This window comes from Erythrolamprus reginae, chromosome 1, assembly GCF_031021105.1.
Source record: "Erythrolamprus reginae isolate rEryReg1 chromosome 1, rEryReg1.hap1, whole genome shotgun sequence".
NCBI lineage: Eukaryota > Metazoa > Chordata > Lepidosauria > Squamata > Dipsadidae > Erythrolamprus > Erythrolamprus reginae.
In genome coordinates, this window is record NC_091950.1 from 149,685,701 (window position 1) to 149,711,497 (window position 25,797).

General features: G+C 41.9%; 1 protein-coding gene across 1 annotated transcript in view; it reads left to right on the forward strand.

Annotated features, from left to right (window-relative positions):
* LOC139154631 (probable hydrolase PNKD) overlaps positions 1–24,799 on the forward strand; it is a 46,842-nt gene extending 22,043 nt beyond the window's left edge. The window contains exons 2-9 of the mRNA XM_070729464.1: positions 732–847; positions 3,305–3,417; positions 13,817–13,875; positions 14,720–14,812; positions 15,095–15,258; positions 17,204–17,290; positions 18,230–18,345; positions 21,052–24,799. Coding sequence (XP_070585565.1) covers positions 732–847; positions 3,305–3,417; positions 13,817–13,875; positions 14,720–14,812; positions 15,095–15,258; positions 17,204–17,290; positions 18,230–18,345; positions 21,052–21,228 — 925 coding nt within the window. The 3' untranslated portion in view covers positions 21,229–24,799. The remainder of the gene's footprint in view (positions 1–731; positions 848–3,304; positions 3,418–13,816; positions 13,876–14,719; positions 14,813–15,094; positions 15,259–17,203; positions 17,291–18,229; positions 18,346–21,051) is intronic.
* Positions 24,800–25,797: the final 998 nt, after the last annotated feature.

The following is a 25,797-nucleotide window of genomic DNA, read 5'->3' on the forward strand; positions in this document are numbered from 1 at the left end:
TCAGTTGCCAAGAGTTTGGGATTTTGGGATGATACAGTAATGTGCGAGGCACAAGTAAGGGTTCATCTCTCCATCAAGAATCCTCTAGAGGGGTATATTGAATTGCAGGGATGTCTTGGCTGCAATTGGCCTGAAAAACTCTCTCTAGACCTTTTTGATTTGTTCTGAATTTAGATGTTGCACATTCTTTTCCCAGCATTTTCTGTCTAAGGGTCAAAACCTAATAGCTTTTTCCAATTCCACTTTAATAATAAAAAATAAAAAATCAGAAAAGCATGCGTTCAGTAGGCACTCTTTTAAACCAGCTTTTATACTAGCTGTGTTAACAGTTCGTAGATGCATTTTTACTAGAGCACCGTAAAAGACTTAATTGCAGTTCTCAGTCTTTTTAAATTTAATTACAAGACAAAATAAACATCAGTCAAAGAAAGAAAAATAGGTTGGGCGTACACTTCTATAATTTGAGTTTTCTGGCACCTTTGGGTAGTTTAACAGCTAGAGGGTGCATATTTATTCCTAGAATACCATACTATATCTAGATGATATGTGTGTCACTTTTAATTACGTGTACCTCAGCTTTCAGTTGTCTGGATGGTTCAGTAACTCTAGTGGTGTGGCTATTAATCTCTCTCTGCTTTGTTAAGTATCATTCACAGGAATGTATTGTACCAGACTCTTTGTTTGTGAACCTGTTCTGACTTGCCTCTCTATTTGCTTTTCCGGTTCCTCAGGTATAATCTCTATGCCCACACCCGGCTGGGCTACCTCTTATATAAACGGCAGGTAAAGAAGGCACGACAGCGTTATCCCCAAGGACATTCTATTCCCCAGCCTGTGGAGTTCAATGGTGAGAACTTGGCTATATCCATTGCATTTTGAATAGATGTACCCACTGCCTTGTTTTGATTGAACAAATTGATTTAACTTCTGGACAATGAATTTTGGGAAGCAGTAACTGGATTCTGGATAGTGAAGAAATCCCGTCATGAAAACTAACTTTTCTAACCCCGGGCTGGGGGGGTGATTTTATTAATAGCAATAGCAATAGCACTTAGACTTATATACCACTTCACAGTGCTTTACAGCCCTCTTATTATTATTATTACAGTGGTACCTCTACCTAAGAACGCCTCTACTTACAAACTTTTCTAGATAAGAACCGGGTGTTCAAGACTTTTTTGCCTCTTCTCAAGAACCATTTTCCACTTATAAACCTGAGCCTCCGAAACTGTAACCGGGAAAGGCAGGGAGAAGCCTCTGTGGGGCCTCTTTAGGAATCTCCTGGGAGAGGAAACAGGGCCTCCACCCTCCCTATGGTCTCCCCAATCGCACACATTATTTGCTTTTACATTGATTCCTATTGGAAAAATTGCTTCTTCTTACAAACTTTTCTACTTAAGAACCCGTCGGAACAAATTAAGTTTGTAAGTAGAGGTACCACTGTATTAGTTTTATTGTTTTTGTATGAGATTTTATATTCTGTAAGCCGACTTCAGTCACCAAGTGCAAATAGGCGGCAATGATAAATGAACAAACAAACAAACAAACAAACAAACAAATAAATAAATAAATATTTAACTAAGTAAGTAACTAACTTCTTGAGATGGCCCAGAGTGAATTAACGAGTCAAATTAAGTCTATATGTTTGCAATTCAACCGTACTCGTATGCTAATGCTCCTGAATTGGGCAAACAATTTGTACCAAGAAGGCTTTTTATATATGTGCAAATTTCTACAAACTGACTTCGTCAGAAAACTTGGAAAGAATGCCGACCCATTTCACAATTTGATCTTTGAGATCAGCTGAGATTGCAGCACATTTGATGGAAAATACAGTAAGATTGCTGTACTTGAACTTCTGTGCTCCCAGCACCCTGCTTGAAATTACTGGGCATTTTTCTCTATTGCTAACTTGACAAGGATATTCAAGGAAATTACATCTCTCTGAGACAAGGGTGTCAAACTCAGTTTCATTGAGAGGCCTCATCAGAGTAGTGTTTGATCTCGGAAAGGGGGCATGGCCAGGGTGGGTGTGGCCAGCTTGACATCACTCACTCCGTTTTTGGCTGCAACGGAATCCTACAGCCCTCTGCCAGCGAAAACTGATGCCTGGGGAGTGCACACGGCTACATGCAGCCTTCCTGAGCTCCATTTTTACTGGCAGAGGCATCATGGGCCGGTCGGCTGATTCCAGGGCAGTCTTGAGACCCAGATCTAAGCACCCCAAGGGTCGAATGCGGCCTGCATAGGCCAATTTTTAAAAATAATTCTTGTTTCTTTTGATTGGGATGTCTCATCTTTTTTTTAAAAAATATGTTTTAAACAATTATTCAAGTTGGCCAACAAAATATAAGTCGGAATACAGTGATCCCTCGATTTTCGCGGGGGTTACGTTCCAAGACCTCCCGCGAAAATCGATTATCCGCGATATAGTGGTGCGGAAGTAAAAACACCATCTGCGCATGCGCGCCCTTTTTCCATGGCCACGCATGCGCAGATGGTGGAGGCGGGGAGCGACGAAAGTGTGGAAGCCGACAAAGATTGCTTTGAATGTCAGCTGCCCCTGCCCCCCCAGCACCCGCTCACCCGCCGTTCGCCGCTCGCCTGGCCGCTCTCTCTCTTGCCGCTCGCCCGTTCGCTCGCCCGGCCGCTCGCTTGCCGCTCACCCGTTCGCTCGCCCGTTCGCTCCCTCGCTGCTCGCCCGGCCACCCGCCGCTTGCTCGCTGCTCGCCCAGCCACCCGCCGCTCGCCCGCCCTTCACCCGCCCTTCGCCCGGCCACCCGCCCTTCGCCCGGCCGCTCGAGAGCAAGAGGGGGAGAGATAGAAAAAGAGAGAGAAGGAAAGAAAGAAAGAGATGAGAGAGGGAGGAAGAGAGTGTGAGAGAGGAAGAAGCAAGAGAGAGAGAAAGAAAGATGAGAAAGGAAGGAAGAGAGTGAGAGAGAGGAAGAAAGAGAGCGAGAAGAGTGGAAGGAAGAGAGAGAGAAATGATAGAAAAAAGGGGAGAAAAAAAGAGAAATGAGAAAATGATTGAAGCAGAGAATGACAGGAAAGAAAGAGAAAGAGACAGAGAAGTGACTCTTGGTGATGACGTATGATGTCATCGGGTGGGAAAAACCGTGGTATAGCAAAAAAACCGTGGTGTATTTTTTAATTAATATTTTTTGAAAAACCGTGGTATAGCATTTCGCGAAAATCGAGACCGCGAAAATCGAGGGATCACTGTACCAATACAGATATTGCAAGTTGAATGGAGGATTCATTATCCTGCTTTTCTTCCTCCTTTGCTTTCTGTCTGTTTTCCCAGGTTTGAAGATCCTTCCCATCCCTGTCCTGTCTGATAATTACAGCTATCTTGTGATTGACACTGGCTCCAACAGTGCAGTGGTTGTGGACCCTTCTGATCCTTTGGCTGTGCAGGTGAGAAACCAGATGTTATACCTCTCTTCCAGAACTGAAGATAGGAAGATTTCAGGACTGGGGTGGGGTGTCTACTTTTTCCATCTTAACCAGGATCTCATGAGCTCCCTAGAAATTGCTAAATTTCCTTCCATTACTTCCCTCAAAATTGGGCCTATTGTTCAGGATTACAGAACACCGATTTTCAGCAATAACCAAGTTCTTCCAGTTCCCCACTCCTGTTGTGAATTTTAGAAGCAATCAAATGGTGTTGGGTATAAAATCTCGTTTTAAAGCGCATAAATACTCTTAGCAGAATTACGGAATAGGATCTGCGGTAGGTTCCACTTTCCTTTTGCTGCAAGTGCCCATCGGGAAGTTTTGTGTCCCACTGCGTGATTCTACTTCTGCGCATGCGCAGAAGTAAATTTCAAGCCAAAACACAGCTGAGAAGCCATCCAAACTGTTGGCTTGTCTCGGTTAGCTAGGCTATGAAACCTTCGACAATACCGAGCAGAGAATTTTAACAGAGCGTGGATGTGTGATAAGGCCAAGACACAGACTTAGTTAAATAAGTATTATTTACATATAAACAAAATATAAACAATCCAGAATAAGCACAAAGCAAATACAGAATAATACGCACTGAGCAATTACAAGATTAGGACAAAGCAAAACACAATATAGATAATAAGCATGAAGCTAAAATACAATTTAGATAAAAGCACAAAGCTTATACAAGCACGAAGCTTAAACACGACTCCCCCATCTCTCAGGCAAAAGTAAAAGGAAGTGACCGAGCAAAATAATGAGCTTTTATAGCTTCAATGAGGAAGTGACGAAACAACCTTGAATATTAACTCTTAAAGTACAAGTTAACCCTTTGAGTGCACATTAACTCTTTAAGTACAAGTTTGGTACAAGTGTACAATATGCAGTTTACAATGGCAATCCCTAACAACCATGTACCCTGTACTAACACAAACCAGGGGAAAAGTACCAATTCTACTTCCGGGCATGCACACCAGTAGCAAAAAAGTTGGCACGCGCACGGACGGGGAAAGACGGAGCTGTCACACTTAAATTGCATCATCAATGGGCTGCAACTGGAGCTCCCACACTGGTAGGAACTAAGCCCTGATTAGGATATTTCTGTGCATGTGGCTGAGATACAATAATAGGTTTGGATGTCAGAATTGACTTAAGTCTGATCATATAAATATCCAGTGCTGTTCTTAATTTGCTTTTGTTTTTCTTTTTTCATCTCAGTTACTTAAGTCAGTCATGGTGGGAACATCAATTATTTTGTTACTATTTCTGTTTAGCAATTAGCAATCAGATATTTTCAGATCTATTGCAAATCACCCCAGAATCTAGTAATACGTTCTGTTTTGTTTTTGCCTCTGCTGCTGTGTAAAGCATCTTAAATATGGATGTTTGAAATCCAGAAAGGGAAATTGCCATTCTTACCAATGTTTTTAAATGGAAGCAAGCTGTCTTGTTAAGAAGAAGGACTTGGTAATCAGTTGGGCTGATCTCTTGCATTGATGCAAACATATTTAATATCCAGGCAATGGCCCATACAATTGAGAAATTGTCTGCCTTGGCTGTGGCTTTTGGAGGTTGTATTTTTTTTAATCAAAACCAGCTGGAGAATGACAAGTTGCCATGACCTGCTATAAGTTCATAGAGATATTAATCAAGCATGAATTGTAAAAAGGGGAAATAAAAAAGTCCCTTGGATGAATTAGGCAAGTGGCCAAAAGGAAATAGCGTCTTATCATATTTTTGGAAACATTTCTCAAGAATTGATCCCAAACCTGATTGCTAGGAAAGGAAAAGTTTTGGTTCTGACCAGTTCTGGAGAACCGGTAGTGGAAATTTTGAGTAGTTTGTAGAACCTGTAAATAACACCTCTGACTGGTCCTGCCCCCATTTGTTCTCTGTCTCCCGAGTCCCAGTTGATCGAGGAAATTGAGATTTTGCAGTAACCTTTCCCTGGAGTGGTTATCCTTCCCCTGCCACGCCCACCAAGCCACACCCACAGACTGGTAGTAGAAAGGGGGAAACGAATAAAAAACTCTGCTCTGGTACAGGACAATACATACTGAATGTAATGATGGTCACTTCAGTGAGGGACATTGCAAATGTCATAAAAACAGACACTGCTTGTAAACTTATTTTTGTGAGCACTGTTATAACTTCAAATGCTTATTGAATGAAGCAAGGTCTACAGTATCTATGTAGAACCTGGGAACTCTAGCTATGGTCATAGGAGGATAGTGGGCTATTATTATTATTATTATTATTATTATTATTATTATTAATTAGATTTGTATGCCGCCCCTCTCCGAGGAGTTGGAGCGGCTCCCAGCAAACAATACAATACAGTCTACAAATCCAATGTTAAAAACAGAACAATTAAGAAACCCTTATTAAGAACCATCACACAATGCAACATACCATAAAGGGGGAATCAGTTTTCCCATGCCTGGCGACATAGGTGGGTTTTCAGTATTTTATGGAAGGCAAGGAGGGTAGGGGCGGTCCTAATCTCTGGGGGGAGTTGGTTCCAGAACGCTGGGGCCGCCACAGAGAAGGCTCTTCCCCTGGGTCCCGCTAAACGACATTGTTTTGTTGGAACCTGGAGAAGGCCAACTCTGTGGGACCTAATCAGTCGCTGGGATTCGTGCGGCAGAGGCGGTCTTGAAGGCTATACCAATATCAATAGCACTTAGACTTACATACTGCTTCAAAGGGCTTTACAGCCCTCTGTAAGCAGTTTACAGAGTCAGCCTATTGTTCCCAACAATGTGGGCCATCATTTTACCCATATCCATTGGATGGAAGCCTGAGTCAACCTTGAGCCTGGTGAGATTCAAACTGCCAAATTACAGGCAGTCGGCAGTCAGCAGAAGTAACCTGCAGTACTGCACTGTAACCACTGCGCCACCAAGGCTCAGTGTAAGAAAGAAACTTATAAGAAACTACTACACTATAAGGAATTTCACCAAATTCCAGTTCTTCAAAGTACAGTAATACCTCATCTTACGAACTTAATTCATTCCGTGACCAGATTCGTAAGATGAAAAGTACGTAAGATGAAGCAATTTTCCCCATAGGAACCAAGGTAAAAACAAATAATGCCTGCAACTGCATCCCAAAAGTCACCCCTTTTGCCTTGCGCTGCTGGGATTCCCTGCCTCCGGACTTCCGTTGCCAGCCGAAGCGCTGGGATCTCCCTGAGGCTCTCGTTGCTGGGATTCAAAACAGCGCCGGCAAAAATGAAGGGATTCCCTTCATTTTTGCCGACGCTGCTTTGAATCCCAGCGAGGGGAGCCTCAGGGGAATCCCAGCGCTTCGGCTGGCAACGGAAGTCCGGAGGCAGGGCATCCCAGCGGCGGCGGCTCGGGTTTGTAAGGTGAAAATAGTTCGGAAGAAGAGGCAAAAAAATCTTAAGCACCGGATTCGTATCACGGAAAGTTCGTATGAAGAGGGTGTTCTGGTACAAATCAACATTTCCCAGTCAGATAACTCGCCACAATGAGGTATCACAGATCATTTTATTACAGGCATTCTTACAATAACTCACAGTTATAATGCGATTCTTCTGCAGTATAATTTTTCCCATTGTGCAGGTAAAAGGAGATTGAATTGACCCCAGCTCTGGGTGTAGCATCTACATGCTGGCTGGCTTGGTGAGTGAAGACAAAAGACCCACTGGAATGTTCTCTCCAATTGCCCCTCATCCTGAGTCAGAGCCAATAGGAATACACAAATGTGGTCACATGTAAAACTACATTACCCAGAGTACAATTTCACTACATTTCCCCTAATGTAATATCTTAAAGAAACATGCCAAAATACAGTCCAACTATCTCTGTCTCTGGGGACAGCACAGAGGGGTTCGTAAGATGAGGTATCACTGTATTTCCAACCTTCTCAAACCTGGTACTCTCCTTTTTATTTGGATTGCAATTCTTAGCCAGCATGGAAATTCTGGGAATTGGCAGTCATAAAACATTGAGGTGCCAGGCTGTCATTAAACTGAGACCTGGTGCAATTTACTTTTCATAGTATTGAATTACAAATCAGGAAGTTCCTGGATTCAAATTTTGTCTCATTAAGCAATCTCAAACAAGCCTCTCAGCTGTAATTCACAGTGTGGGGAAAGTACCTGATCTAAGTTCATTATCCTTACAAATCACTGTAGAAATCAGAAGAAGATAACATATTTATTCTTACTGTCTTTATTATACCCCAGGTTTGTATCTACTCCCAACCGCTTACAACAATGAAATATAAAGAGTGTAAGACTTTTTAAAAATTGGCTAAATCCAAAGCCAAAATTAAATGCAGTCATTAAAAGAATTTACCTGAAATGTTTGGTAAATGAAATGCGTTTTCTTACTGTGTTTATTGGAGTATGAGATACACCTTAGTTTTTGGGGAGGAAAATAGGGATGGAACGTATATCTACCAGGTATTCATCTAGCTAGCATCCTTAGTCTACTCAGCTTCTGCACATCATTTTATCCCCTGGTTAGGGCTGGAAAAAAAACCATTTTTCGGAGGGAATAGCAATGAAAAAAACCCTGCAGGCAGGCATGATCAATAACATGTTGTTAGGGCTGGAAAAAAAGTTTTTGGGTGGGAATAGCAATGAAAACCATCCTGCAAAGATACAGGGCTGGGGAAAAAACTAACAATGAGTAACAATGGAAAGAAGCCTGCAAGCCAAAAGTTCATTAGCACCTTGTTAGGGCTGGGGGGGGGGAAGCTTTGAAAAACCTACATTTGGAGTATAAGACACACCCAAATTTTCAGCCTCTTTGGGGGGGAGAGGGAAGGTGTGTCTTATCCTCCAAAAAATATTGTAAATAGTGAGAGAGCAGGACTCAAATGCATCTCCTTATAAGGAGTGTATCCCTAGCCTGGAAGCTAAATAAGAGAAGGCCTTTTCTAATTTAGTAAGCACGGTAGTTGCCCAACTCAAGCATGTTAGACTGGCTGTCTTGCTAGAATTCTAACCCTAGAATTAAACAGACAAATGCCTGAAACACTTTTGCTTGATTCTCCTTTGACTTTGACATCTGTATGAGTGTTGGTTATGACCTATAAAGCCCTTCATGGCACCGGACCAGAATACCTTCGGGACCGCCTTCTGCCGCACGAATCCCAGCAACCGGTTCGGTTCCACAGAGTTGGCCTTCTCCGGGTCCCGTCGACTAACAATGTCGTCTGGCGGGACCCAGGGGAAGAGCCTTCTCTGTGGCGGCTCCGACCCTCTGGAACCAGCTCCCCCCTGAGATTAGGATTGCCCCCACCCTCCTTGCCTTTCGCAAACTCCTTAAAACCCACCTCTGCCGTCAGGCATGGGGGAACTGAAACATCTCCCCCTTGCCCATGTTGTTTTGGTGTTAGATTGATTGTGTGCTTGTTTTTTAATATTCTGTGGTTGTTTATTATGAATTTTTTAGCTTAAAATTGTAATTGGATTGGTGAGTATTGGATTTGTTATTATGTATTTTTTTTACCATTGTTGTGAGCCGCCCCGAGTTTGCGGAGAGGGGCGGCATATAAATCCAATAAATCTAATCTATGTATGATTGTTTTTTAAATTAAGGGTTTTTAATTGTTTTAATGTATTGGATTTGTATTGTTTCTCGTTGTGAGCCGCTCCGAGTCTTCGGAGAGGGGCAGCATACAAATCTAATTAATAATAATAATAATAATTTGTAATCTGCAAAAATCTTTAGGGGAACATAAGTCAATTGGCTTCTGTCTTCCTCCACTGTTTAGCATGGACGATACCATCCTATTAGCAAAAGGACTCATGGCTCTGAAGTTAGAAGTCCAAAGTTAGAGCAGTAAGAGCAGCAGCAAGATTATATGATCAAAATCCCTTCCTTCCTGCTTGGGGTTTCTCTTCTTCAGAAGCACCTGTTATTCTCAAGGACCAGCTCTTTATTTTGGTTCAGATGTGGTTGGAATAAAATGCCAAGTGTAGCTGAATGAGAGGCCAGGGGGAGAGCTTAAGCAAGAAAGATCAGGTATCGAGAGTCAAGAATGGGACGGTGAGAGGATGCTATAAATGATTTTTGCCTCCAATCCCCTTGGAATTCTCCTCTCCCTGGGGTTCTACCAAAGCCAGCTTGTTCCAGGCAGACATCTCCAATCAGAGCTCCCAGCTGGCTGGGAGTTACCCAGGTTGTATATTTAGTGGTGGTCATCTGGGGACAGAGCTGTTGTGATTTTGCTTAGTGAGCAGGTGCTGAGCAGCTACCTGGAAGTATTGATTGCTGGATGAGAACCAGACAACCTATAAAGCCCTTCATGGCACCGGACCAGATTATCTCAGGGACCGCCTTCTGCTGCACGAATCCCAGCGACCAGTTAGGTCCCACAGAGTGGGTCTTCTCCGGGTCCCGTCAACTAAACAATGTTGCTTGGCGGGACCCAAGGGAAGAGCTTTCTCTGTGGCGGCCCCGGCCCTCTGGAACCAACTCCCCCCAGAGATTAGAATTGCCCCCACCCTCCTTGCCTTTCGTAAGCTGCTTAAAACCCACCTCTGCTGCCAGGCATGGGGGAACTGAGATACTCTTTCCCCCTAGACCTTTACAATTTTATGCATGGTATGCCTGTATGTATGTTTGATTTTATAATAAGGGTTTTTAACTGTTTTTAGTATTGGATTATTATTATTATATGCTGTTTTATTACTGTTGTTAGCCGCCCCGAGTCTGCGGAGAGGGGCGGCATACAAATCCAATAAATAAATAAATAAATTGAAATCCCTTCCTTTTGAAAGAGTGGGTTCATATTTGTATATTTGTACGTGAAATGTTAATACCACTATATAATGCCTTGGTAAGGTCACACTTGGAATACTGCATTTAGTTTTGGTCTCACAATGCAAAAAAGATGTCGAGACTTTAGAAAAGGGGCAGAGAAGAGCGACAAAGATGATTAGGGGATTAGAGGCTAAAACATATGAAGAACGGTTGCAAGAACTGGGGATTGGCTAGTTTAATGAAAAGAAGGACCAGAAGAGACATGATAGCAGTGTTCCAATATCTCAAGGGTTGCCACAAAGAGGGAGTCAACCTATTCTCCAGAGCACTTGAGGGTAGAACAAGAAGCAATGGGTGGAAGCTGAGTAAGGAGAGAAGCAACTTAGAACTAAGGAGCAATTTCCTGACAGTTAGAACAATTAATCAGTGGAACAGCTTGCCTCCAGAAGTTGTGAATGCTCCAAGTTTTTAAGAAGATGTTGGATAACCATCTGTCTGAAGTAGTGTAGGGTTTCCTGCCTAAGCAGGAGGTTGGACTAGAAGACCTCCAAGGTCCCTTCCAACTCTGTTGCTATTATTATTTCACAAGAGCTTCCTTTATTCGATCCCACTCCCAAGGGTGCCCATCATGTCAAGGTTTTAGCTTGAATCCATGTTTTCCTAGACTAAAAGAACATAGCTTATTGAACTCAGGATAATACTTGCATGACTGAATTGATGCAGTGTCTGTAGATTTGTGATAGGGTGTTCTCAGCAGCACAGCACAATATGCAATCCGCTCCCTCTAAAATGCTGGTCGTTCTCATGTAGATAACAGGAAAAAAAACATCTGCTCATTCAGATATTTAGAAGGTTTAGCTGCTGTACTGTGAGGCAGTGTTTACTACACTGCTCTGGTTCTTTAAAAAGGAAAGGCGATATCTAAGTAAAGTGAATAGTTTTCAGACATGAAGATGAAGTAACTGCCTAGTGTAATAAGGGCAGTTAATTACTCTTATGTGTTAAAAAATAAATGCTATTAAATCAAACCAGAAGGTCATCTTAGGGCATTTTTGTAATGGTTTCTGGCACAGAAATCAATAACATTCCTTATGAGATTAATGTTAAAAGTATAATAATTATTATTTTATTATTATTTATTAAATTTGTATGCCGCCCCTCTCCGTAGACTCGGGGCGGCTCACAACAATAGTAAAAAACAGTGTACAATACAAATCTAATATTTAAAAATCTAAAAACACATAATTTAAAAAGACACACACACACAACATACCATACATAAACTATATAGGCCTGGGGAAGATGTCTCAGTTCCCACTGTTCTAGGACCAGTAGGCAAGGAAATTAGCCTGCTAAATCAGAAACTTCAACAACTGGTAATATTTGGCAGGGGCAATTAAACAGCAGTCAAGTGTGATCTTGTGCAGGTGGAGCAATCGCGTTTATATGAATTTACTGTCCTGACCACCATATCCCTGTCCAAAAGGCTCTTGCTTCCCCCCTCCACCCCTTTCTCTTCTTCCCCCACCTTAGGCCCTCTTTACACAACGCAGCAGAATGTGGGCAATCTTAAGTGGTTCACTTCTCAACTTTTTCCTTTCCCGACATAAATATAGGCTGTGCGCGCGTGCATGAACATGGACAATCCACCACAAAGCATTGGACCTAAGGCTGCTTTGACCTTTTCCTCTTGACTGCTTTTGGATGAAAACCACATCTTCCTCTTCCCCACCACCATTACTTTTATCAACTGTCAGAGGAAGGATACAGATCTGAAAATAGCTGTGGAACTGCAATTTGAATATAAAACCTCTCCGGCACCACTAAACACTCCCCCCCTTTCTAGCTCCGTCACTCTGGTTTTTTTACAAAAGCAGAAGCGGAGAAAGAGAGAGAGAGCAAAACTCTGGATCCCTTGTGATATACAGAGGTGGACAAGAAAATGGAAACACCTTGCAGCTCTTCCGTGGAATCCAGATTTGTGAAGCTCCCTTCCAACAGTTTTTGTGGAAACTGGGTTCTGTACGAGTCTATTGAGCTCTGCAGTGATTTTAGAAGCTGTGGTCTTGCGATCCGCTCTAACAATTCACTTTAGAGTCCGATGGTCTCTCTCAGACAACTTCGACTTTCGACCATACCTGTGCTTGGCTGAGGATGTTTTCCCTTCTCTTTCAAAAGCAGTCCTTACTTTTGAGACACTACCTCTTGAAACGCCAAATATTCGGGCACTTTCTGTTACACTAGCGCCTGCCATTCAAGCACCAACAATTTGGCCTCTTTGAAAGTCTGAGAGGTCTGCCATTTCTAGAAGGTTATAACCAATTTCCTTAAATTTCTGTAAAAAAAGAGATAGTTTTAAAAAAACCATATCAAATAACAGATTTTTTTTTAAATGTCAAGTTTTGATTGATTTGAACATGTTCAAACATTACGATGCCAAAATGTCAAGTGTTTCCATTTTGTTGTCCACCCCCCTGTATGTTGCTCGTTTGCCCTGATTCTCTCCTGCAACATGGTAAGAGATAGACCTCTATTCTGATAGAGGAACATATTTGTAGCTTAAAATTGAAATGAGGAGTCCTTTGGTGCTCTCTGTGCTTATATGTTTCTTTCCAGATATTTCATTATCTAAAGTGAGTAACATCAGTTCAGGACAATGGATTATCTGCAGGAGAACAACAAAGCTGGGAGACCAAGCACCAAGGATCCCACCGTATGTCTCTTCTTTATGGTGGCCTTCTCGTAGGGATCATTTCTTGTAGCTTCGTTCTGCCCTGTCAATGTGGACATCAAGCTCTCTCTGTACCTTCTCCCTTTTTTTCCTAATCCGCCTTTTCTCCTGAAAACATAAATACTCTGAAAATAATCCTCAGAGAAGAATGGATAGAAGACTTCTCCATTTATTTATTTTTTGTCTCAAACCTTCTCCAATCATTGTTCTAAGAAAATGATGATGATGAAGAATATTATTTATTTGTTTGTTTATTACTTAAATTTATAGGCTGCCCTTCTCCAGATGGAGATGGAAATAAAACAGAGATACAAAATTTTAAACCGCAAATAAAAAACATTCATCCATCCCTCACACATTACTACTGGCATCACTCATTCGTTACTACTGGCAGAGTGCTGTTGCTCAATGGACCCACGCCTGCTGGCAAAGCCGTGTTTTTAAAGCCTTTCAAAAGTATTTAGTATTAGTATTATTAGTAGTATTGGCAATATATGGGAATTAGTTGGAACCCTGTAATTTTACAATTATATTTACTTTCTGTAATGGAGAAAATCATTTAACAATGAAAAATCCTACCATGTTTGTTAAGGTCGCTTGCAGTTAGCGTATCTCTCACCCTTCAATGGCCCATGTCCATAAAAGGAAACTGCGTGGCCCCAAGAACGCAAAAGGTGTGCTATTTCATCTGTAAAATAATGCAATCCTTTTTTCCCTCTTCATCTTCTTTAAAAGATGATGATGTGGGAGTCCCCCTGGAGCAAACTCCCACCATGCACCTGCTTTGTTAGATGCTTTACCTAGATCTACATTCAAGCCAGGAAAAAATATATGTATATAGTCGCATCAGAACAGTGCTTGAATTCCTTTTTTGTTGTTTGTTTCTGCCACACAGAGAGTGATTCGGGAAGAGAAAGTGACACTGGAAGCTATCCTGTGTACTCACAAACATTGGTAAGGGATTTCTTTTTCCCCTTTTCTTGATGGGTTGCAGACAAGGGGGAATATCGGGAAACCTTTGAAATGTGGGCATACTGAGTAAAATCTTAGCAGAAAAGTGTTGTTGCCTATCAGTTAAGTGGGATTAGGACAAATGTGTGCATGTGAAAAAATTAACCTTTGGCTTGGAAGACAAGGTGTCAAGCTCAAGGCCCGTGGGTCGAATCTGGCCTGCGGGGTGCTTAGATCTGACCCGCAGGGCCACCATGGGAACAGCAAAGGATGACCCGGGATGCCTCTGCCACAAAAATGGAGTTCGGGAGGGCCGCACACACATCTCCCGAGATCCATTTTCATTGGCAGAGGGTGGCAAGAGCCCCTCCCAGTCGAAAATGGAGATTGGGAACCCGATTTTGCTAGCAGAGCACTCGGGCCACCACAGGCACAAATGACATCAAGCTGGCCACGCCCCTTCCCTCCCTCCCTCCCTCCCTCCCTCCCCCCAGGTCAAACAACCTTGATGTGACCCCCCAGTAATATTGAGTTTGACACTCCTGCAGTCTAGCAGGTTTTATTGGAGAATATGCCTGTTGACGTGGCATTGCTCCAAGTCCTCGGAGAGGGGTGACATACAAATCTAATAAATAATGATAATAATAATAATAATAATAATAATAATAATAATAATAAGAAGAAGAAGAAGAAGAAGAAGAAAATAATAATAATAATAATAATAATAATAATTATTATTATTATTATTATTATTATTATTATTATTATTATTATTGCAATCACGATGGAAGTGAGTATTAAGATGGGCATTTGGTGCTTCCATAGTTAAATGTGTCTGCTCTGTTAGGGATCACAGCGGAGGCAACACAACCCTGCGACGATGGTATGGCTCCTGCAGAGTCTTCGGAAGCAGCTTTGATGACATTCCCGAACTGACAGAGTAAGTGATCTTTGATTTCTGCTCCCCTTTGGTGAAGGTGGGTATGAAACATGTTGGATTTAAAGTGTGAAGACAAATCCCCTTCTCAGAAATATTTTGGAGATTGCATTAGAGAGATAATAGAGTGATGGAGAATGATGGCCCTCCTCTCCTGTTCGTCTAAATATTATAAGACGACTCACCTTATTGTTTTGTGTCCATCCAAATATTATAAGATGACTCGGCATTGGCTCTCCGATGTCCCTTTCAGCTTGTGACCATAAACATGCTTTTCCTTTTCAGTCCCCTCACGGATAAGGAGACTATAGTGATTGGGCGCCTGAACTTCAAGGCCCTCTTTACTCCAGGTCACACTGTAGGGCACATGGTCTATGTCTTGGATGGGGAGCCATTTGAAGGTCCCAGCTCTCTTTTCTCGGGAGACCTCCTCTTCCTCTCTGGCTGTGGTAAGTTGAAGGAGGAAACCAACTTGGCCTCTTCGTATTGCAGGCTCAGCCTCATGAATTCTTTCCTCATGAATTATGAGCTGTTGTGGTACAGTGGTTAGAGTGCAGTACTGCAGGCTATTTCTGCTGACTGCCTGCAATCTGGCAGTTCAAATTTCACCAGGCTCAAGGTTGACTCAGCCCTTCATCCTTCCAAGGTTGGTAAAATGAGGACCCAAATTGTTTGTGGCAATATGCTGATTCTGGACATCACTTAGAGAGGGCTATAAAGCCCTGTAAAGCAGTATATACCGTATTTTTTGGAGTATAATATGCACCGAAGTATAAGACATACCTTAGTTTTGGGGAAAACAAGGGGAAAAAAATCTGCCTCTGCCTTCCAGCAATTTGCCTCCCAGCAAACAGCAAAGAGTACAGATGATATACACCATTTGCTGTGTATTTCTGTGAATGTGTGCCTGGCCCATAGAAATAGCAAAGAATTGGATAAATGTATATTATGGCACTATATTAATGCCAGAATGTTTTCTTAAATATAGTCATACTAACTCGTCCCAATTATTTAAATAGATCTACTCCAAACATGACTAAGTCACGGTTTAGCTCAGCTGCCTTATCTTAATACTAAAACAGGACACTGTTACATTTCAGATTATACCTTTACAGATCTTTAAAATGGATGCGGCTTTTTGGAAGTATAATTATTCTCTGCTATTTAAAAGAAGATACAATACGACTGAGCCTCTTGAGATCAAGCATTTATTTTAAAAAGCATCTTCATTTTGTTGTCTAAAACAATAATAAAGCAGTCTTTAAAAATAAGTCTAATAATTTGAGCATTCTACAAACATTTATAAACTATTGACTTACCTCATTGCATCCAGTTCAGCAGAAAATAAAAATCTGCCTCTCTCTCCCAGCAATTTGCCTCCTTGCAGCTAGTTTCACTTTCAGTTTAGCAGGTGGCCCAGCCTCAAATCAGCTGAGAGTCCGGAAGCTGATAATGAGTTGCTTAGCTTAATAAGCTCTGTTGTGTTTGCTGCAAAGAGGTAAATTGCTGGGAGGCAGAGGCCAAAGGGTGGGGGTGGCTGGGTGATGCTTCATTCAGTGTATAAGACATACCCAAGTTTTCACCCTCTTTTGGAGGGTAAAAAGGTGCATCTTATACTCTGAAAAATACGATAAGTCTAAGTCAGGCGTCCCCAAACTTTTTACACAGGGGGCCAGTTCATTGTCCCTCGAACTGTTGTAGGGGCGGACTATTAAAAAAAAACTATGAACAAATCCCTATGCACACTGCACATACCTTATTTTAAAGTAAAAAACAAAATGGGAACGTACTATTTAGAGGGGGGGGGAAGAAATCTGAAATTCATATATGTTTATGTTTGGTTTTAAATTTTCTTTTGTTAACATCTGATTGGTTTATAGAAAAATGTATAAAGAAAGAAGGAAGCACTTTGGCATAATGATTAATAAGTTAGAAATATAATTGGTGTTGTACTTTTTGAAGGAACATTAAGGAGAGAATTTAATTAAAAGAAAAGTATGTACCTGTGCTCCTGTCACTCACCCGTGGGCTGGTTAAATGTCCTCAGTGGGCCGCATGCGGCCCGTGGGCCGTAGTTTGGGGACCACTGGTCTAAGTGCTATTGCCATTGCTTCCCCAGTGGGAATATTGCCTCTGTAAGCCATTGGAGGGCAGCAGACACCTCTGCAAGTATCTACAATAGCTTCTCAATGCCTAAAATATGGAACAATGGACTCTCCTATCTGAAGTTATGTAGCGGCTTTGTTTGAAGGTGGGAACAAATTTAAGGGGAGGAAAGGCATCAGTAGATACAGTATTTAAAGAGGAAACCAACCGTGCACATTGGAAATATAGGCAGCGAAGTGGCTCTCATCTACTCCTTCATTGAATGAATTTGTTCCTTGTGCTCTCTAGGTCGGATTTTTGAAGGCACACCAGAAACAATGCTGGCTTCATTGGACATAGCAGCTGAGTTGGCTGAAGATACCCTGCTTTGGCCAGGTAGACCATGCCTCACTTTGTGTGTGTGTGTGTGTGTGTGTGTGTGTTTCAACTTCCTTCCTGTTTTTTTCCATTTTCTAAACTTAAAATAAAAAACTACATTCTTAATTAGTTGGGGGAAAGATCAAAAGCAACATGAGTAGATGCTTGGAACAAACTTCCAGCAGACATGGTTGGTAAATCCACAGTAACTGAATTTAAACATGCCTGGGATAAACATATATCCACCCTAAGATAAAAATACAGGAAATAGTATCAGGGCAGGCTAGATGGTCTTTTTCTGCCGTCAGTCTTCTATGTTACTATGTTTCTTAATCCCCTTTGGAGTCAGTGTTGGGCTGCACCCAATACAGGGCCACACAGTAGTATGGTAGTAAAACTCAGGATGTGCACGCAGATTCACATCCCTGATGTGTGTGCACGCGCACCCCTGTGTGAGATTCTGCTTCTGCGCATGCGACACAAGATTTCCGCAAAATCTTGCGTAAGGACACTTGCGCGCGAGAGGTTTTGCCTACTTTAGGTGTTTTTTTGCTTCTGCGCAAAAAATCTCTTTGGTGCTTTCAGTGCACTCTCCGAGACCATTGCGGGCGTGCCGCATCGGTGCAAGATTCAGCTTCTACACATGCGCCGCAAGCAAAATATCGGGTGAGATTTTTTGCGCAGAAGCAAAAAACCACCGAAAATAGGGAAAAACCTGCGCGCACAAGCATCCTTGCGTGAAATTTCACTTCATCATTGATCTAGTGATGTTTCTGAAATGAGATTGGACCACTTGAGGTTGTCCCGAGGATTCTACTAGCGGTCTGTGTGATTCTCAAAGAAAAAAACGCTGTTTGGGAATCAAGAAATTAAGCAGCTTAAAATACAGAAGTAGCAAAGATGTTGGGAGGCCCTGGATGATTACACTGTATTTGACTGTTCGTCCTCTTTCTTTAGGGCATGAGTATTCGCTTGAATGCTTAATGTTTGCAAGCCTTCTGGAGGCAGAAAACCCCTGTCTGAAACAGAAGCTCCAGTGGGTGAACCAACAGCGTCTTGAAAAGAGAAGCACGGTAAGGAACGGCTCTATTTGCATGCATGGGGTGGTTTCTCTTGTGGCAGGGAATCCATCCGTCACCCCAAAGAAAACCTGGGGTGGAGGAAGGTGGGAAGCCATTGCGGTTCATAATTTCTTTAAGAATGAAAAACTTCCAGCATGTGTGTGTATGTTTTCCCTTTTCCCCCTTTAGTTAGTTAGTTAGTTAGTTAGTTAGTTAGTTAGTTACTTAGTTAGTTAGTTAGTTAGTTAGTTAGTTAGTTAGTTCGTTCGTTCGTTCGTTCGTTCGTTCATTAATACATTCATTCATTTGCCACCCCTCTCCATGGACTTGGGGCGGCTCACAACATTTCAGTAAAAAACACAATATATAAAACACATCCAAATCCAATTAACATAAATAATTAATTTAAAATATTTTTAAAAGCTAAAACATTTAAAAATCAAATATTCAAATACACGCTACAACATCTTATACATTCACTGGCCAGAGACTGGGGATTAATGACCCCAAGCCTGGTGGCATAAATACATTTTCAAATTCTTATGAATGGCAAGGAGGGTTGGGGTAGTACAAATCTCTGGGGGGGAGTTGATTCCAGAGGGCCGGGGTCCCCACAGAGAAGGCTCTTCCTCTAGGGCCCACCAAGTGAGCTTGTCTAGTTGACGGGACCTGGAGAAGGGCGACTCTGTGAGACCTAACCGGACGCTGGGATTCGTACACTCAGATAATCCTCATTTAAAGAACACAGTTGGGACAAGCAACTCAGATCATTAAACTGTAGATCAGCATGACAGGCTTATATCACATCACTCCCACTTGGACTGTTAAGTAGGTGACCGTCATTAAGCGAGACATCATCTGACACACATATACTCCACACTTGCAGTTTCACTGCTGGCTGACTCTACTTATTGAAAACTGAATCATATGATCGTACTGCGTTCATATGATCACGGCATGCGTTGGTCAGAAACACCCACCGTTTGCGAAGTGTCCAATTCTTTGATCCTGTAACTGTGGAGACACTACCGTAGTCCTACACATGAGAATTGATGATAATTCATCAATCAATAATCAATCTTCTGCCTTATGCAGCCCAGTGGCCAGTTAGGTCCCACAGAGTTGGCCTTCCCAGACAATGTCAACTGGCGGGGCTAGGGGAAGAGCCTTCTCGGTGGCGGCCCCAGCCCTCTGTAATGAACTTCCTCCAGAGATATCCTGCCCCCTCCCTCCTGGTCTTTCGTAAAGCTTTGAAGACCTACCTCTGCCAGCGGGCATGGGGACCATGAGTTACAAGATTGTCCCCGGCCAACATGAATGACTAAATTGAATGAATGTGGATGATTGTATAAGGTCTTTTTTGATTTTTACTAATTTTGCCTATGTTTTTAAATAATTAGATTTCTCATATATATTGCAGTATTTACAATGTTGTACGCTGCCCTGAGTCACTTCGAGAACGGCGCCATAGAAAAGGAAGGAAGGAAGGAAGAAAGAAAGAAAGCTTTTCAGTGGCTTTGTAACTTTGAATGGTCACTAAACAGAGCAGTCCTTAATAGGACCATTTAATAGATTAGAGGCAACACAGTCATCAGTTCAGAGCAGCTTTGAAAAAGTCATGTTTTATTATTTATTATTTACCATTTTATCAGCTGAATGTTGCATGTCTAGTTATGCTGTTACTCCAGGCAATTAATTATTCCAAAGAGCCACATGGGAAACGGGGACCATTATGGGCAGCGAAGTCTTTTCCACCCTTGATGCCACTGCTTCTGATGGAGTAGTGAACTGCACCCAGTACGGGCCACACTATAATGTGTTAGTGAATATCACGATGCGCACGCAGCTGCATGACTTCAGTGCGCACATGTGCGCATGCGTGCGAGATTCTGCTTCTGTGCATGCAGGGAAGCAAAGAAATTGCCTAAAATCAGTGAAATATCTCATGCACGAGCATCCTCACGCGGGATTTAGCTTCCTGCATATGCGTAGAAGCCAAATCTCATGCCGATATGCAAGTGCATGCACACCGGATGTGCCCATCACCAGGAGTGCCGGCAACAGGCAGCCCTTCACTGTTCGGATGCCGACGTTCTGCTATTCACCACTTTTTATTTATGTATTAGATTTGTATGCCGCCTTTCTCTGAGGACTCGGGGCGACTCACAGCATATAATATAACAATACAGTACAACTGCAAATCTAATTAAATTTAAAATTACAATCTAACAATCCAGTATTTAAAAATAGTAATACCAGTTCAATCATACAACATATATCTCATTTCATTGGCTGGGGGCTGAGACCTAATTGCCCCAGGCCTGGTGACATAGGTGAGTCTTCAGACTCTTACGGAAGGCAGGGAGGGTGGGAGCAGTGCGAATCTCCAGGGGTAGCTGATTCCAGAGGGCTGGGCCCCCCACAGAGAAGGCTCTTCCCTTAGGCCCCGCCAAAATTATGGACTAGACAGGAACAGCCTTTGAGTTGAGATTGTGGCCCGTCGGCTATAAAATGACCAGGTCTGCTGTACCCCCCTTTCCTTCTTATATTCCAATGAATCATGGAGATATGTCTTTTAAAAAATTCCCTTTTGTTTAGATAATAATTCTTGCATGTTTCTATCATGGTTATCTTCCTTACCTTCTGCAAAGTATCTGCTACTGATCACCCCCACCCCAATTCAGGGTAAGTAACCCACTCATTCTCTGTCCCCCACAGTGTCCTTCTACCATTGGGGAAGAAAAGCGGTATAATCCTTTCTTACGGACTCACTGCCAGGAGATTCAGGAATCCATGGGTCTCCAGCGTCAAAGAGATGAGGACTGGGACACTTTCCGGGCGCGGGTACTGAAGGGAGTGCGACTACGAAAGGATGCCTACAAAGCAAACCTTTAAGCAGAGAGTCCAGTGCAGCGCAGAGGGCTGAATCGGACTTGAAGCAATGCAGGCACAAAATGGATTTTGTCCTATGGAGAAACGTCCCAACTTGGATTACTGGTTTTTACACCACGACAGGATGGGAACGGCTGTCTTTACTTGGTCTTTTCCTTCCGAAACTCTTGATCCCAGTGCTCCTTTATCCATTCACTGAGATAAGTGGGATTGCAGCCTCGCAGGAAAAGTTTCAACTCATGGAGGACAGAGCAGATTTATTTATTTATTTTTGAAAACCCAACATGCATCCCCCAATTCCTACATGCTGTCTTTCAGTTATGCTGAAAGAGTGTTTGTGAGTTTAAGCAAAGTCTCTTCGAATTCACTACAAGGGCAACTTCTCTTGTTTCCATTAGCGACTAATCCACGTGTGGAAACTGAGGTTATTTATTTTTTTTGTCTTCCAATTGTTGGCTGGCACTTGAGAAGGACGTTTGGCCTCTCCACCTCCCTCCCTCTGCCAAACCTTTTCTTAAGAACCAAATGATCTTGCAACTTGCAACCGTGTATGTTCACGGAAGTTTGTTACTACAGTGGTACCTCGACATACGAGTTTAATTCGTTCCAGACCCGAGCTCGTAAGTCGATCAACTCGTATCTCGAACGAATGCCTTTAGACTTTGTTTTTCGTGCCGAGATAACTAGAAGCAAGGAGATTCTTGCGCCACCTAGTGGAAGCTCGGCTCGTATCCCGAATTTGAGCTCGGGTGTCGAACAGAAATTTCGCTCGCGTCGCGGCTCGTAACTTGGAATACTCGCATGTGGAGCAGCTCGTATCTAGAGGTCCCACTGTATATATTTTTGTTCCACTTTCCCCTCTCTCAATAGAACTGAGAAGATTGGAATAACATCCGTCACTACACCAGGCACAGATATCTTGAAATGTCCAGGCTCAGATCAAGCATGCCAGTGTTAATGTCAGCTCTCACTCTTCATAAAACCCCAGGCCAAAAATAGCTTAAATTCTTGAGAGAGGATCAGGAGAATGGAAGTAGAAGCTTATTTGGAAGATACTAGAGGTCTTTCAGCCTGCCTCCCACAGATCCCATGCAAGTTCCTTCCAGAAGATTGTGTAGGGCAACTTTTGTGATATTTAACTCAAGTGTCTCAGGACCATTGTCTTGAACTTAGTACTTGTGTTACTGTAAGTTATTATTATAGTGACTTTTATCTACAATTAAACTGAGCAAAGGGTTTGAAAGAGATGCTTTGTAACATGCAACAAAGCATGCCGTCTTTTTCCAAGTTTGTGCAGCTGTTTTGAGCCAAGAATGTGGAGATTTAGCCAAGTAGCTAAATCTACACATTCGATTTTTGCACCTGTAGATTACCTTCTGTGAACGCTTTGCACAGCCAAGTATAATTTAATTCCATTTAGTCTCTTACTAATTACAGCACAAAGACTTTATCAGATTGGTTTTTTTTTTAAAAAAATCTTGAATGAAATAGGAAATAATCTTACCCCATTTGAGATTCTATTTTGTTTGGCGTAAGAGATTGGTCAGCTGTATGGTTCAGTTTGGCCTTCTTTCTCAGAGTCTATGAAATTGCATCCTGGGACACTTTCGATTTGTATGTACTACTGAGAAATGTTTGCCAAATGTTGACATTTTGCGATGCCACTAAAATGAAATTTACAATGGTGTATCTTGTCTGCTGAATCTCAGGGAAAGTATTTTTAGAGTCCTTCAAAATTGAACAATGATTTTTAAAGCAATCTTATTGTGAAATTTGAATCTTCGCAACTTTGTCAACAAGGAAATAACGTCAGAGGGGCTGAAGATTAACCTGTGGAAGTTATATGTTGGAAATAAAGTCACGGCAAAGTCACTTCTCTACACTGTTGCTTTCAGGCTGCCATACTACATACATATTTGCAGTAGTAGCTTTATCTCCAGTGTTTACCCTCTTATATTACCAGAACAGAAGGGGAATCTTCCTATTCACCCTGTGTATAATAAATACACATAACGTGTGTCTGTTAGAAGAGATGGTGACTAAGAGATGGTGAAAGCAAATCTATGGCTACTGGTCACAAATGATGTAGATCAAGAATATCAAATTCAAGTCATCACAGCAGTGTCACATGACGTATCAGGACTTTTTCTCCCTTCAGTAAATTGGGCGTGGGAGTGGCCAGCGAGTGACACATCCAGCTTACGGGCTGGGGGTTTGACAGCCCTGATATAAATCTTTAGAGTCAGAAGCAATTTGTTTTAGAAAATCAACTGTTGGAGAGCAGCCATGGAAATATGAACTGTTATCTTCAGATCTTGTTTCTAGACTAGGAGTGTCAAATTGGATTTCTTCAAGGACCGGATCAGCATTGTAATTCACTGTGGGCTGGGGGGGGGGGACGGAGATGGGATAGATGGCTCCTACAGTTCCCTGCCAGCCAAAATGGGGCATGGGGGGGCATGCACACTCCTCACTCCTCATTTTTGGCCTCCAGCAGCACTCTGCCTGCCAAAAATGGGCCGAATAGAGGCCACATAGTCCAATTTTGGTCAACAGAGGCACCATGGGCTGGTCCTTTGATATTTCCAGGCCAGCCCCGTGGGGCAGATTTAAGCATCCTATGGGCCACATCCGGCTCATGGGCCTTGAGTTTGACACCCCTGTTTTTTATAATTTGGTTTAAAAAAAAGAATCTTGATAGTCAAATCTACCTGTACATGAGAAAATATCCATTTTAATTGGGCTGAACAACTTTCTTCCAATGTTGTGCCTCTTCTAAGTCTGGGAGGCACAACATTGGAAGAAAGTTGTTCAGTCTGATTAAAATGGATATTTTCTCATGTACAGGTAGATTTGACTATCAAGATTCTTTTTTTTAACCAAATTATAAAAAATGAAATCTGGAACCACACTAAATAATCACTGCTTTTTGGCTCTAGAATATTTATTTTGATGTATAAAATTGATTTTTATGTTTATTCTGTCATTAAAGAATGAGCTTCTTAATATTTTTTGAAAATAAAATAAATCGCAGTGCGAGTAAATATGTTTCATAATATGGACTAATTGAGAATTCAAGTACTAGTCTTCCTTCCCTGGCTGAGGAACAATATTTTTGCTGAGTTCATATATTGTGCATTTAGTTGAGTAATAGGTTTCCTTGGGTTTTGGTTTAATGTAATTTGCAAACTCAGCTATTACCGTTTTGAAGCCATAGTTGTCTGGGACAATTTAACATATAGACTAGATGAGCACAAGCAGCGATCACACCATTAAAGGGCCCTGTTGAGTCAATAAAGTTGCAATGTATGCATTTCTGCTGTTGCAAATGTCAGTGGGAAACCACCTAAAAAAAAGTCATTGCAGGGGAAAGAAAGTCTAGCTTGAAAAGAAAGTCTTTAATAAAACCAGTCTTCCTCTTCCTCCCCTAATAGAAAGTAGTGTTACTTAGCAAAATGAGTCAAAATATGTGTGATTGCTTTTGTGCTGTTGTAAGTTACTACTATTGTGAATAGTAATTGTTTCTGAAAGATAAAAACACTATATTTACAATAATAAATGATTACGGTGGTGATTTTGGATTCCCTCTTATTTAATTTTGCTCATTTAATATCCTTTACAAGGAAAAATGTTCAAGTGGGGAAGACTCTTAGTATCCTTTAATTATAAACTATAATTATATTTTTTTTCTTTCCAACTGTTGCAAATCTTCAATTAAAAGGGGATGTGGGATTATCTAGTCTTGATTACTGGAAGATAAATGTGGACCTTGTTTCTTGAATCATGTAGTAGTTGGAGCTAACTGGAAATACCTGTCAAATAAGATGGATATGGGGAAAAAATAGAAAAGACATACAGTGGTAACTCTACTTAAGAAATTTTCTAAATAAGAACCGGGTGTTCAAGATTTTTTTGCTTCTACTTAAAAACCATTTTCTACTTAAGAACCTGAACCCGGAAAAATTTCCCAGGAAATTTGAGAGTGGCATGATGGCCCGGCCAGTTTCCTGCCATTCCCCCTTTAATCCCGGCCATCTCGAGCTTTTCCTGGGCTGCCAGAGGAGCCTTTCAGTGGTGCTTAAGGAGGCTTTGGCAGCCCAGAGCGAACAAAGCATTTTCCTTTCTCTGGGCACTTGGAGAGGGAATAAACCACTTCGCTGTGGTGACTCCTTTGCGCTGCCTCCCATACACCCGGTGTAAGGTTGCCTCCCGGAGCTTCTGGGCATGGAAAGGCAAAATGGGGTGCTTCGCCCCAGCCGGATCAATACGGCTCAGAGTCCCTCTTTTTTTTAAGCCTTAAAAGTTTTGGATTTTTTTGATTCCCCTCCCCTCCCCTTCTTCCTTTCACATCGACTGTCCTCCTCGTACTCTTCTTCCTCCTCCTCCTCCCACCCAAATTCCGAGCTTTTATTTCTTTCCTAATGGGTTTGCACGCATTATTTGCTTTTACATTGATTCCTATGGGAAAAATTGCTTCTAATTAAGAATGTTTCTACTTAACCTGGTCACAGAACACATTAACATAATAATAATAATAATAATAATAATAATAATAATAATAATAATAATAAT